The 14027-nt window shown below is 37.1% G+C and overlaps 1 protein-coding gene across 1 annotated transcript; it reads right to left on the bottom strand.

Annotated features, from left to right (window-relative positions):
- Positions 1–2375: 2375 nt before the first annotated feature.
- Positions 2376–12318, bottom strand: DHRS7C (dehydrogenase/reductase 7C). Its single transcript, XM_021382500.1, has 6 exons — positions 12165–12318; positions 9268–9380; positions 7110–7320; positions 4570–4662; positions 3330–3485; positions 2376–2846 (listed from the first exon to the last, which is right to left on the bottom strand). The coding sequence occupies exons 1-6, from the start codon at positions 12316–12318 to the stop codon at positions 2638–2640; spliced, it is 936 nt and encodes a 311-aa protein (XP_021238175.1). The 3' UTR covers positions 2376–2637.
- Between the last annotated feature and the right edge of the window lie 1709 nt (positions 12319–14027).

Here is a 14027-nt window from a genome sequence, read left to right as displayed (position 1 = left end):
GAAAGAAAGAAAGAAAGAAAGAAAGAAAGAAAGAAAGAAAGAAAGAAAGAAAGAAAGAAAGAAAGAAAGAAAGAAAGAAAGAAAGAAAGAAACCAAAAACCAAGAAACACACGATTATTGAAAAGTGTGACCCATTTAAAAGGTCACTTAATCCTTCTTTTTCTCCAAGCAGGATAAGCCAAAGCTACATTGCTTTTTTACAGATGTTTCATTAATCTGTTCCCTAATGCCTCCAAAGACAGGCATTCTAAAATTTCTGTGACAATTTATCCTTAATGCTTAACTATTCTTAGAAAATTCTTACCCTGTAAATCTCCTTTGCAGTAATTTTAGCACTTTGTCCTACAACAACAGAAAGGAATAACAGTTTTGTTCTCTTTAGTTCCATGTTTTTTTGAAGTGTTTGAAATCAGTGAAGAATTTCTGCTGATATTTAGGAAATGCAAAAAGGAACAAAAAGATTACTCAGCTTATTTTAATGGTAAATCTACAATCTACCTGGCTTTATAGCAAAGTAGGACAATGTTAATACATGTTCAGCTGTAATGTCCTGATTCCTTGACCCTTTTCTGGAGAAACTACTCAGTTATTTCATATTTTGTCTTTGTGGAGCTGAGGTTTTGGCTATTGCTGAGGCACAGGGACAAGTACATCAGAGATCACAGCACAGATCATTTGTTCAAGGGAACAGAATTCTGATGAGGAGGAAAAGAATTATATACAAAATGGATGTTTGACTTCACAATTAAGGAACAGTCATTCAGTCAACAATAAAAGCTCAGACCTCCAAAAGAAAACAGATCAAGGTCTAGTGGGTAATGCAGGAACTCACTACTTATGAATAATTGCAGACAACGTCCCTGAGTGAAGTAGATGTATTCTTGCTTTTTGAGAACAGAGCAACTATGACTTTTCTCATATGAAAAGGTTTATCTCTCCACCAGATAAGAATATATTTCTTTGCACTGAGAATTTCCTTTCACATTTGGTGATTCTTACTGATAGGAAGAGGTACATTAGTGCAGCTGGTATTGATAACTATGTGAGAAATTGGCCCTTCTTGTAGCATAAGTGCAGTTTGGTTGCATGCTTTAGGATTACAAAGGGGTTTAGCAGATAAGGCATTTTGTCAAGGTCTGCAAAAGAGCAGGTGGCCGCTTATGATCTCTGTGAGTGTTGATGACACAAGGGAGGCCAGAGGAGGGTTTAGGAGACAAAATTTAAGCTCTCAGATGTGACACTTTAGATCAAAACACCTCTGCTTTGGCTTTATTTACATTCTGGTTCATCTCACGGGGTAAGAAGAGATAACTATTCTTCATGAACAGGAAAAATGTGATAGGGAAGAGAAGCCTTATAGCTAGGAATGAGAGAATTTTGGTGATCTATAGAATTTACACAACTGACATGGATAACATCCATGCTTACACCGGATCTGCTGCATAATCACCTCACATAGCAAAATGGACAGGGGGAACTCAATATTCAGTAGCCATTAGAAAAGCATCTCAAAACTAGGATTTTGCAAAAGACATGCAGAAGAAAAACACAGATTAATAATCCAGGAAATACCTGTAAGCTCGTTTATGAATACGGACTGTTCATGTGTCTTGAATACTGCATTCATCTTAAAAAAAACAAAACAAAAGACCAATAAAACCCCAAACAGATAAAACTAGGGAAGATATAAAGAAAAATAAGAAGAATAATCTGGAAGTCTCCAAGAGAGAGGGCAAATTGATGCCAGGGCTCTTCAACTTGGAAAACAAGTCACTGCATGGAAAGTATGATGGGTATGAATGACATGGTGTGCACTAATTGAGAGTGATTTTTGTTCCACAGAAAAAAAAGAAGTAGGAGATATCAGAAGATATTATCTGACGTCAGATTTAAAGAAAACATAAATAAATATATTTTTTAATGCATGATGAGTTCCTGTCTTCAGGGATAGAATATTTTAACAAGAATTTGAAAATAACTTTGTGAAAAATTGATGGAAGGGATAGTTTAACAAGATGCAGAGACAGATGCAATGTGTTTGTGTAGTAGACTGTGAGAAACTGGAAGATTCTAATCAACACGATTTATCTGTACTTTTGCCCCATTCTTATATTCTTGGATATGTTCCAGAGTCCTGTCACAGATGAGATATTGAATTAGATGAGTTCTATTTGGAGGTCAATATTTGAATATCCATTTGCAAATACTTACAAAAAAGTTTATCTGTAGAACAAAGTGATGGGGCTCCAATGCTCTTTTCCATTGGTTTTTATAGCTCTGTCTCCCACTTCTCCCTATTTCCCCATCCTTTCATTCCTTCCATCAATCCTAGCGCTGACAGATTATTCTGATAAGTTGATACAAGTTCCCAAAGCTTTGACCTGCCCATTTTGATTGAGAATTGCTCTCTTACAACAGTGATAGAGTTCCTATCAGATTTTCCCTTGTCATATTCACTAAATCCAGAAGAGTGGAAATCTCGCAGATGATGGGGTGCCAATGGTAGTGAGTCACTGAGACACTGGCAGGTTCAGGGTAGCAGCCTCCTGTTTTATTACACCCATACTGGTAGCAGAAATCAATGATATTTCGAACATAAACATTTTTCCAGTCATAAGTAGGGAGAAGAAAATAAAATCAATTTTCTTGTTCTGTCTTCAGCTTTTCCCTAATCCCTGAGGCAACAATGGCAAAAAACATTTCAGGGAAGAAGGTGCGAATGTAAACTGCTGCTCTGGGGATAGGGTTGGCCATCAGCACCTCCTGCTTCTTACTGCTCACGGTGCGCAAGACTTCCTCTGCCACCTCTGCTGGATGCACACCATAAGTCACCTTTCTGAAAAAGACTGTAAATCAAAGAGAGAGGAATTAGAAGTACAAATAGTCAGGGATGCCTGAGGAAACTGTGGTGAGAAGATAGACAGCTAGTGCATAAGTTCAGTTAAGTTCATACACACTTTCATTTCCTTACCCCCTCCCTTCCCTTCTTTTGTATTTCCTGACCATCCACTCGAAGATATTTCCCTAAAGGAAGAAGCAACCTGAGCACAACTGAAATCTCCCTTGGACTTTTCATGCTCTTCTCAACCTCCATTCTCCATGCCATGCTGTATTTTTCTCTCACATGATGTTTGTTCCTTTCCATATGCTTCCTCTTTTTACCATATTCATCTGATCTCTCCAATCTCTCTTTTCTTTTGTTCCCCTAACCTGTTCATCTTATTGTCATTTCCATTTCTTTCCCTGTACTCTTTTCTTCTCCCTAGAAAAAGCTTCCATACTGCTATATGGAAATCATCCAACATCTGTTTTGTTTCATCAAACCTTACATTTCCAAATTGATGCCTCCCAATTGCCAGGTGCTGGTTGATGATGGTATGAACAGATGAAGGTTGGATTGACAGTGCTGACAGAAATATCAAATTCTTCCATTTCTGCTCTAAGACAATCAAAAAAGCCTACAGCAGCGTGTTTAGAAGCAGCATCTAAAAGAAAGAAAAAAACACGTGGATGTCTGGATGTATGGATTTGGATGTATGATGGAATTCCATGAAACAAGAATGTTTAGAAAATTTATCAGGGCATGATTATCCAATAAAGACAAAAGAACAGTGAATAACTTCACCCAGTGAAATTATCATCTGACATATTTAAAACAAACAGAAGAAATGGAATTTACAGGAAAGTTTTGCATAAGGTATATATATGAATCTCCCTATGCATGTGAAAAAGCATCTGTCTGGATTTCCCAATCACAAATATTAAGTCCTGGGTTAAGAGTAGTTTCTCTATTATCTCTACAGTTTGAAAACGTCTTTAGTAGACAGACAGCTGTCTCTGAGATGAGTGTCCACCCCATCTGATGCTGCAGTTTGTGGCATATTAGTAAAATGCAGTGAAATACATAGGTGTTTCTGGAAGACAAGTCTTGTGTTTTGCAAATAAATTTGGCCTTGGCCCTACAGCAACAATTCTATAGGTTTTCAATATTAAAGCTTGTATTTATAAACTTATATTTGTTTAAAAAATTATATTTATAAACTATATTTATAAAGAATATTTAAAATATTAAATAGTTGTTTTCTCCTTTTGCTTCTGCATGGCCATTTTTTTTTCTTTTTCACTTTTTAATTAAACCACTCCTTATCTCAACATATGAGCCTCTTTTCACCATACTTTATCTCCCTGTTCTTCTGAGGAGGGGGAGTGGGAGAGAGGTGTGGTGAAGCTTAGCTGGCTATCAGTGTGAAGCCATCACAAGTTATTAGAACTACAGGCTCGTTGTTCCCTGAATCCCTCCCAAGAACTTTAAAAATATGCTGTCACATTTGGTATTTATCTATTCTGAAGCACCTTAGGCAGAAGTCATGTTTCACAGTACTTTTAATTATTTCTTCTTGAGTTTGACTTTGAAAATTTTTCAAATACATTATTAATCATTTTAATTAAGGCTGGAAATTACCACTTTTAATAACTAAATATGTAAAGAATAGAATGAATTTTTGTGATTTTTTTTTTAATTCGTGAAATAAAAAACATGCAAAAATTATGAATGAATGTATAACTTACAAGCTGCACGAAATGGGATTCCTATTTTTCCTTGAATACTATTAATTAAAACTATTTGGCCAGTTCTTCTAGAAATCATGTTGGAAAGAATGGCTGAAAAAAGAAACAGAAAGAAAAATCCAAGTAAGTAAAAGAGCTTAATATCTTCAGAGAAAAGAAATGACAAAACTTTAGCAAAACTGTAGCAAAACTTTAATGAATACTAAGATCATAGAATCATAGAATATTCCAAGTTGGAAGGGACCCATAAGGGACATCAAGGCCAGCTCTTGGCTACACTCAGCACCACCCAAACCCTGTGGCTGAGAGAGATGTCCAAATGCTCTGTGAATCCAGCAGCTCAGGCCTGTGCCCACTGCCCTGGGCAGCTGTTCCATGCACACCGCCCTCTGGTGCAAAATCTTTCCCTAACTCTGACCTGATCCTCCCCTGATGCAGCTCCACACTGTTCCCTCGAATCCTGTCGCTGTCATCAGAGAGCAGAGATCAGTGCTTGCCCCTCTGCTCCCACTGTGAGGAGCTGCAGGCCTCCATGAGGCCTCCCCTCAGCCCGCTCTGCTCTGGTCTAAACAAACCGAGGTACTTCAGCTACTCCTCATACGCTTTGCCCTCCAGCACAGTGTGCCAATCCCTTTCCTTGCCCATCTAGCTATACTTTGATTAATGCATTCTAGGATCCTTTTCCTGAGGCTTTTGACTGTGTCATTGCCAACTGCACGCTCTGTGCAGTTTAGCCCCTCCGTCAGATACAGTGCCACTCCCCACTTTGCCTGCCCTGTCGGTCCCTTCTGAGGAGATCATAACCATCCACGGTGACACACCAGTCACAGGATTCTTCCCACTAGATGTAGCTTATACTAACTGCCTCATAGCTCCGAGATGGAGTCAAAACTTTTATCTCCTCTTGCTTTTACATAGAAAAATTTCAAATGTGCTTCACTGTACCCAGCACCTCAAATATTTGTGTGCTGTCCCATAGCTTATCAGTGGAGAGTTTAATCTCTTTCCCACTTGAAATCTAAATTCAGTCTCTACCAATTAACTCTGCTAACTCCTGCACAAAAATCCTTTTCCTCCTCTGAAAAAAAAGGAGGAGGAGACAGCAGGCCTGGTGGTATGTAGATTATCCAGTGATTGAGAAATCCGAAGTTCTGCCAGTGACACCAACCTCGATCTACTTGTCTGCTTGCTCCCAGCAATATTGCTTCCTGCTACTGGAAGGATAGAGAAGAACATTACTTGTACCCTTCACCCTTTAACAAAATGCCCCAAGATCCTGAAGGTCCCTTTGATTGTACTTGGGTTCCTCTTTGCTACTTCATTGCTGCTGACTTGATTATTGTCCAGTAATTAGCTGTATCAAGCTAACGCGTTTTCTAGCAATGTCTCTTAGTTGGGCCTTTTAATCTATTAAAAAGATTTTCATTGCCATTGCTTGCAGTTTTCCATTTTCTTTGTCTTAATCTTAGCATTCAGTCAGTTTTTCCAGGGAGTATAGTTCTCATAAAGACTTTCACGTTGATAATAAATGTGATGAAGCTTTCTATTGTTTCTACTCTGCTACATGGAAGAGGAAGACGAATTTTCCATGAACTAAACTAAGTAAAACTGTGAGGTGCACCTTGTCTTCTTGCTACCTAAATTAGACTTGTAAGAATATACACTGAGTGTAGATCACTCAGTTTCACAGTATTGGCTCATTACTGGCTCAAGTTCTTGTTGATTAACAGATGCCATTATGTCAGCTGTTGATAGCTTGCATCCAGTCTACCAAATTCTACCATGAAGAATGAGAAAATCTTTGTCTCACAAAACATCACTTCTTCTTCTTGCAGTTGAGATCCACAGCAAGGCTGAACAAGACTGAACAAGATTATTGGAATTATATTTTGAAGTTCTTGGGACCACAAAATACAGGAGTAAAAGGAAAAAAAAAGGAAATGAACAAAGACACAGTGAACAAATGATAAGGCTTCACAGCTCTTTGGTGCATCATGATGACATGTTAATGTGTTAAGGACTTAATTCTGCACTTTTCAGGATCAAGCACATTCTCAGTTCTAAGCATTTCAGTACCTTCCCAGAAACAATAGAGAAGTTACATACTAAAGTTACGGATATCTGGACATACTTTGCTGAAGCCCGCTCCATTCACCTCGAGTATTCTAGACCCAACCAGATTCTACATAAAGATTTGGGTACATTATTATCATTTTTAATTGTCACTATCTGTATCCTTGCAAGTTTTTTTAGAAGTTTTCTCTGTAACAAAGGCAGCAAGCACAGAACTAAAGGAGTCACTGTAAGGAAAACATAATAAGTAGACATTAATTTTTTTTTTTTTCAAACGCCTACTAATATATTTCCAAGCCCAGGCAGTCTGATTTTGATCTTATTCATTTCAATTTAAGTCCAGTCTTTTCACAGACTTGATTCTGATTGCAGTGAAGAAGGCAAAGTTAGATGCTAATGCGTCAGAATAATGCCAGCGATTTGGATATCAAGCTCTAAGTTGTGACAGGAAAACAGGAAAAAAATACCTTTGGTTAATGTTATAGGTCCAAAATAGTTGGCATCCATTATCTTTTTATCAAGTTCCAATGAAATGCTCTGCACTGCTCCTTTTACCTTCATACTTGCATTGTTGATCAGTATATCCACACAACCATAGCAATTCAGGATTTCCTTAGCTGCATCTTGAATGTAGTCTATGTCTGAGATATCCAGAAGAACAAGCTTTGGTGTATATGTCTAATAAAGGAAAAAAATATTCAGGGATTCCTGATATACAAAAATGTATTTCTATTTACTATTTCTAATTACTTTTTTTTTTTTTTTAAATAATTTACTGCTGTATCTGAAGAAAGTGCTTTATCATTCTTACAAAAATCTTGATTTGTTCCTTTAACCCACTCTGGAAAGAGAGTAACTCAGTAATAGGTAATCTTGTACTCTGAAATTCAGATGTAGGTGCATAAAGTAAAACACCTCAGGAAGAATAAGTTGGAATAGCTGTACCCAATAAATACAGATAAATACACATACAGGATGACTCCTATCTTTTCTCTTTTCATAAACAGTACTCTGTAGAAATGTGCAGCCCACAGAATTTATGTTATAGTGCTTTGAGAGATAATTTACATAAAAAAGGAGGAACTGAATTTACAGGGGAAATTGGAAGGTGGGAATAGCATGTTTAACTATAGATAATCCAAACCACATATATGATTTCTTGCAAAGATGTAGATTTTATCAGCTACAGGGTAGAGAAATGAACTCTGAGGATTTTCACTTATTAGTATGCAAGTAATGCAGGTCCCTTAGTCGTACTTAATTGTTTTTCCTAGTTGATTGCACAAATTACCATGAGCACAGTACTTTTATTTATGCAGATGAATGAAGCTGGCTGTAGAAAAAGGGTGACATGCAAATATTTGTTGGTCTGGTGACAAATGGCTATATAATTTGTTTAAGGACCACTTGTGCTCTGAAACGAGTCTGATAGCAGAAGGAAAGATTTTCCATGAGCACCAAAGAAACACCTTCCAAAGAACCACCTTTGACAGCATGGGAAGCCTTTAGTTGTCTTGCATGTCTATTTCCATGTTTAGTCACTGGTAATGAGGGAAGGGGACTTGTACTTATGTGCTCACATAGCCTGCAATCTGGGAACTCTCCCGAAGCAGTAGAAATATTTAAGATGAATTAAATCCTTAGAACCATCTGCCACTTCTTGAACACTCTAGTTACATAAAAAATTGATGATAGTTCACACAAGCAAATGGAGAACTTTGGATCCCCTTGTCATGGTTTTATGATTTTTGGTTATCGTTATTCCACATCATAACATCATGTAGTGCACTGGGAGTTAAAGAGTTAATGCCCCAGTTCCGTGGATAGTGAATGGTTCTGGGTACCTGGTTCTCAGAAGAGAAGAACTACATTTCCCAGACGAAATGACTGCTCTCTGTTCTGTTACCGTTTTCCGTTTAGAGGGAAAAACAAAAACTGTTCACATATCATGAGATGGCCCTTTTTGTCCTTCTCTTCGCTTTTGCTCATCCTGACAGCGTCTCTCTCCCTAGCCGTCTTGCTGCCAGCACTAGAGTAAGGCCTCTTGCATTTTGGACACTCTCTCTCTCATTTTATTTATTAGCTTCCATTTTCAATTATATTTTATTATATTGTGTTATTTTGCATTGTGATATCTTATCTTGTAAATTACTTTGTTTCTCCTCAGATCATTGCCACTGTTTTGTTTTTAGGCCCATCTCCCTACTCTTTTTCCCTTTTCCCTTTCCCAAGGTGTGGGTCTGTGGGTTCCCCCATCCCATTAGTCACGGAACTGGGCCTAACCTGCCCGTAAACCACTGACACCCCTACATCTGAATTAACAAGTAAATCAATCTACCTAGCATTTCTAATTGTCTGGCTTTGGGCAGGGATTTGTTCAAAATGCAGGTCCACTCAGGAGCTTTTGATTTTACTTTTGACATAGTTTTGACATCATGCTCTTCCAAACTGTTCCTCTCTTTCTCTCTGTGAACTGTGTTGGCTGTATTTTGTGGAATTACTATTGGTATGTGAATCAAGCTCCATGTGTACCTCATTTTAGTGGATTTAAAAGCACTTTTTGTTCCTGAACAAGATTTTTACCTCACCTTGTCAATTTTCAGAGCAGAGTGAGGAAACACTTACTGTACTGGGGTCTGCCACACTAATTAAAGCATCATACAAGGCTTCCAACTTCTCCCATGTCCTGCCACACAACACAAGCCTTGCTCCTCCTGAATGAAACACTCGAGAACATTCTAGGTGAGAAAGAAGTTCAAGAGAAATAATAACAATAATAGCAATTTGATTATACTCATTTTAGTTGAAATGGGGGGCTGTTTTTGCTAATGATGTTGAATCATTCATTTAAAATTCATTAAATTTTGAAGGATAAAGATATATGAGAAAAAGGAAATTTCCAAATGACAACATATAAATGAGTAATAAATGAAATTTTATGAATATTTGTACTATATTAAAGTCACCACAATTAATGCTATAGCATGACAATACTGTTTAGTTGTGGTATATAATTAAGAAAAGAGCAGCATAACAGTTAATAGATGATGGGTCTGAATAAGGAAAGAAGGTTTTGTCTTTCTTCCTTAACTGCCTCCACCTATAAATACAATATAATGAATGAAAAACATTTACAAAAATACATTATAAACATTAACATTGTTACAGAACAAAAACTTGTGTTGCCCACAACAGTATCAAGATACCAGCCAGTCCCAGAATGTAGCAAAGCTAGGTCTGGGCACTGTCTTCATGAAACTTTTGGGTACATGAAACTCATCTGCAAATCTGAGAAAGAATGTTACATAGAAACTTACCAGCCGCTGTCCTACAGATGAGATGAAATAGCAGCTGGAGGAAGGTCTCTCTTACACAGACCCTTACTCTCATTTGTAAGGGTCTTTGACTTTCATTCATCAATCCTATGATCTTCCCAGGACTCAGTGGAGGCAGTGGGGGCCATCCTGAGCTACCTCTGGTTCAGCAGGATCCCTGAAGCATTCCTGAGAAGATCACTGAGAAATTTCTGTGTATGCTAAACTGTAACTGCTTTCTCTGCATACAGACAAGTACATTCTGGATCAAGGATTCACCACAGTTTAAATTGCCTCTCGGGAAGATTCTTCTCCCTTGCTAATGCAAGTGAGCTAGGATTGTACTTTTCTCAAACTGGTGACTCAGAGAAACTACCAGTCATTCTTACTGTTTCTCATACCTTGGCATTGGCTACAAAACTGCAGTCAAATCATTAGTCTAAGTCTCCATGGAGCTGTGATTAATTCAGTACAGATTATGAAACACCAGGTTGAAGCTTTTTGACAGTTCGTGTCTGACTGGTTTTCTTCTCTAGCTGATGAAGGGAGAATACATTCCTCACTGGGCTGTCAGTTTGATCAGAGAAAGGCTTTTAAAAATATGGGCCACAAGCACCTCAGGGACGTCTTTGCAGGGATTCATTGTCAGTTGTAGTCCTCTGGATGTCATAGGGTGCCTCACGGTATGCATTCTTGCTCAGCTAAACTGAAGCAGTGGTTCTCAGTTCAGGAATGTATCAAGATTGTCCTCCTAATGAGGAAAAGTATACACTTGCCTTTTTTTTATCTCTTGGAATATAAGACGTATTGCAAATAGGCCTGTAGGCATGACATAATGAATGCACTGCCTCAAACCAGAAGATTTGCTTTAGGTGCAATAGAAAATTAGCTGGCAGTGGGTTATGTGTGCTGGCAGGATTGGAAATCAAAAGGTTTTTTCCATTCATGATTTATTTTCTGCTTAGATCTTCAAAATGCTTTCAGCCTTGAAACCCTTATATTTGGTCCCTAAATCAAATCTGTATGTCATTTACATATTCAGCACTGGAAGGATAGGAATTTGACCTTACAATTACTCTTGCTTTTCCAGCCTGTTTGATTTGTCTTGCTTTCTATAACCCTTCTCAAACAGGCAATATTATTCCTTCTTCAAAAATATTTTTCTTCGTATTTCTTCATATTTCAGTACCCACAGGAAAGTCCAGATATTCTTTATGTTTACCTTAGATTTTTTTAATTTCAATTTTAGAATCTTAATATCAGTATAGAAGTGTTTATATAAACCTTTTGGACCCAGGTTTCTACTTCTACAAACATTTTCTGTGGAAGACTTCTATTTATGTAATGTTTGTCATTCACAATTGTATTTTTATGAATTTCATTCATTTCTTTTTAGAACAGAAAAATTTTGTGACTTGAAAAGATTATTTACCTTTACAATGATAGCTACACCAATATTTTTCTTATAAACTTAACAGGGCAAATTTATGAACAAAATTCATGTACAAGATTGTTTTGTGAACAACAGCAAAAGGGAAACCAGTGATGTATTCATCTCGACTCTTTTGAGTTACAGCATTGAAAAAAGCCCAGGAACCAAGTTTAATTAGTAGTCATAAACAACTGAAAACATCTTCATCAATTTTTTTGTTACTTTTTAAGCTTTGATGAATGTCTCCATTTGTCCAGAAATTCAAGTATGTGGAAAAAGGAATTTTGCTGTTGCCTAAGATAAATAAATTAACTATCACATATCCTTTCTTTTCTTTCACTGAACACATCAACACACATAGTCAGACATCCTTGTTGGAGGTTCTGGAGGATGTTTACGGGAAGAGGAGTAACATAGGTGATAGAGGGGCAGCAATTTGCAGGGAGAAAAGGGTGAGCCCTGTTACAGGGAGCAGAAAAAGTGGAAGCCTTTAAGGGCTTGAAAGGAAAAAGTAACAGAGTAAGGTGACACCAGTTTATGCTGATTTGCTGGTACTCTAAAGTGACGACTTATAGTATTAGATGTCATAGTAGCAATGTGCTAAAAATAGCACTTGACATGCTTATAAAACCTCCTATTCTATTTAGTTAAATAAATTCAAAGTTCTGCAGTTCCTAAAAGTTCAACAGTGCTTCCAGTATCTGTGATTTAAATAGTACATTTAAAAATTATAGACTTGGTGTTATCTGGCACTGAGAAGAAAAGAGACAACTCACCCTTGCCTAGTCCGGAGATCGCATCTGTAATCACCACCACCTTGTTTTGCACTGCTGACTTGGAGACTAGCCATATGACGGTCTGGTAAATATAAATGATTCCACTGATCCCTAGAAGAAGCAATGGTAGGGCAAATACAGCAAGAATACCCATATCTGTGGAAAACAAGAGTCCATATTAACGTAATAGTAATTATAATATGAACACATAATTTTCAAGTTACTCATCTATAAAAACAATGTTTCCATGCATAAAAAGTCAGTAATCACAGCATAACAAAGACATGAAGCTGTGGGAATCTTGTCTTCCAATCAGCAGTTTCATATTAACGTATATTAATAAGTTTGCTTGTTTGTCTGTTTTCTTCATTATTACACATTCTAATCAAATCTAGATTTATAGACTAAAAATGACTCTGTGTTGACAAAAACAGAATAAAATTTTCTTTCAAATATTGCCTTTTGACAAAACATAGGATAAAATATAACACAAAACTTTTTATTATGTGGCTACTATGGGAAAACAGATAAAAAGCTTTTTATACTACTTTCAAGTAAAGCATACAATAGAAATGTTTTCTGTTCTGAAAGATAAAGAAAAAAAAACAAAAACACTTACTATGACTATGCAGAATCCTGGTATGGATAAGTACTCTTTTCAACAATTTTTTGTATTACGAGTTTAATTAAAGTCCTTCAAGATTTTCATTGAAGATTGCATTTGTTGAGGCTGCTTGCCCTGTATGAGAATGGCTATGTATAGCCTGCAGCTGTGACAGAGAGATTTCATAAGTAAATATAGCATCTACAGTGTGATTCACATGCTTGACAGTTTAGTTCAGCAGGCTGGACAGTAATGTAAAAGCTCTAAGTACAGCATCAATTCCACTGTACAATGAAGCATTTGTCTTTTTGTCTTCCCTTTGGTTGCAGTTGTTCATAGGACTATCTCAGTTTCCCATCTCAGGTCTTCACCTAACTTTATACAAAAAAAAAAAAAAAAAAAAACCAAAACTTTTGTGTGAAATCCAAGGTGACTATGTGCTTTAAAAACAACAAAAAGAACTTGCAATTTTAAATAGTTACTGTTCTACAATATAAATCGTGCAAATGTACTGGGAAAAGGTCTCCAAGCAAGCTGGCTTTGGGAGCTAACGTTTCATAATAAGCCAAGAGTTGCTGCTAGGCAGCAGTGTGCTCAAAGTACTGTGCTTCCAGCTGCTTTCCAGTCTTGGCATGTGTAAAGTAGATGTGTGGGGATACAAGAAAGACTATTCAGAGCAGAAGCTGTGGAGCAAGATAAACAGCATGAGAAAGCAAGGCTGAGAACCAAGGACACCTCCAGAAGAAGAGAAAAACAAAAGGAATGTCTCATGGCTCTGACTGGACAAGTACCCGTATACACAGTTAAGAAGTGTTTGTGGAATACGTTGTTGACATATAACTGTGGATGGGAAAGTTGTAAAGGCAGATGGGAGGGCTAAGAATAGAAACTTGTGAATGTATGTAAGAATTGTGAGAACTTGTAATAAATGATTTGGATCGTTCACATCTGAGTCCGTGCCTCAGGCGCTGCAAGATGTATATCTTTTCCAGTAGTTTCAGGACCTTATCAATTTTGGGTAATCATCTCTTGCATTCCCTTCAAAGGTGCAATGTTTGACCTGACTGACTCTGTTATGGGATTCCATTTGGGATTGTATGGTAATGTACCATGAATCATTCAAAATCTTTTTTATCACAGTCTTATGAATTTAAATGTTGACAACTGAATTCAGTACTCCTGTTTGTGCTGTGCAATTGGTCATCTAAATTCTACAGTGCAATTCTCACTTTCATGAGAGAATGACAAGATTAGAAACA

Source organism: Numida meleagris, unplaced genomic scaffold, assembly GCF_002078875.1.
Source record: "Numida meleagris isolate 19003 breed g44 Domestic line unplaced genomic scaffold, NumMel1.0 unplaced_Scaffold249, whole genome shotgun sequence".
Taxonomy (NCBI): domain Eukaryota; kingdom Metazoa; phylum Chordata; class Aves; order Galliformes; family Numididae; genus Numida; species Numida meleagris.
This window is presented reverse-complemented; position numbering and strand designations above follow the sequence as displayed.

Excerpts from the sequence above, each read along its gene's own strand:
- DHRS7C (XM_021382500.1), bottom strand. The coding sequence starts at position 12,318 with ATGGGTATTCTTGCTGTATTTGCCCTACCATTGCTTCTTCTAGGGATC. Across the intron at positions 7,321-9,267 it reads GTGTGGCAGACCCCAGTACA|ACATATACACCAAAGCTTGT; the intron begins GTAAGTGTTTCC and ends TTCCTTTATTAG. Across the intron at positions 3,486-4,569 it reads AATCCCATTTCGTGCAGCTT|ATGCTGCTTCTAAACACGCT; the intron begins GTAAGTTATACA and ends TCTTTCTTTTAG.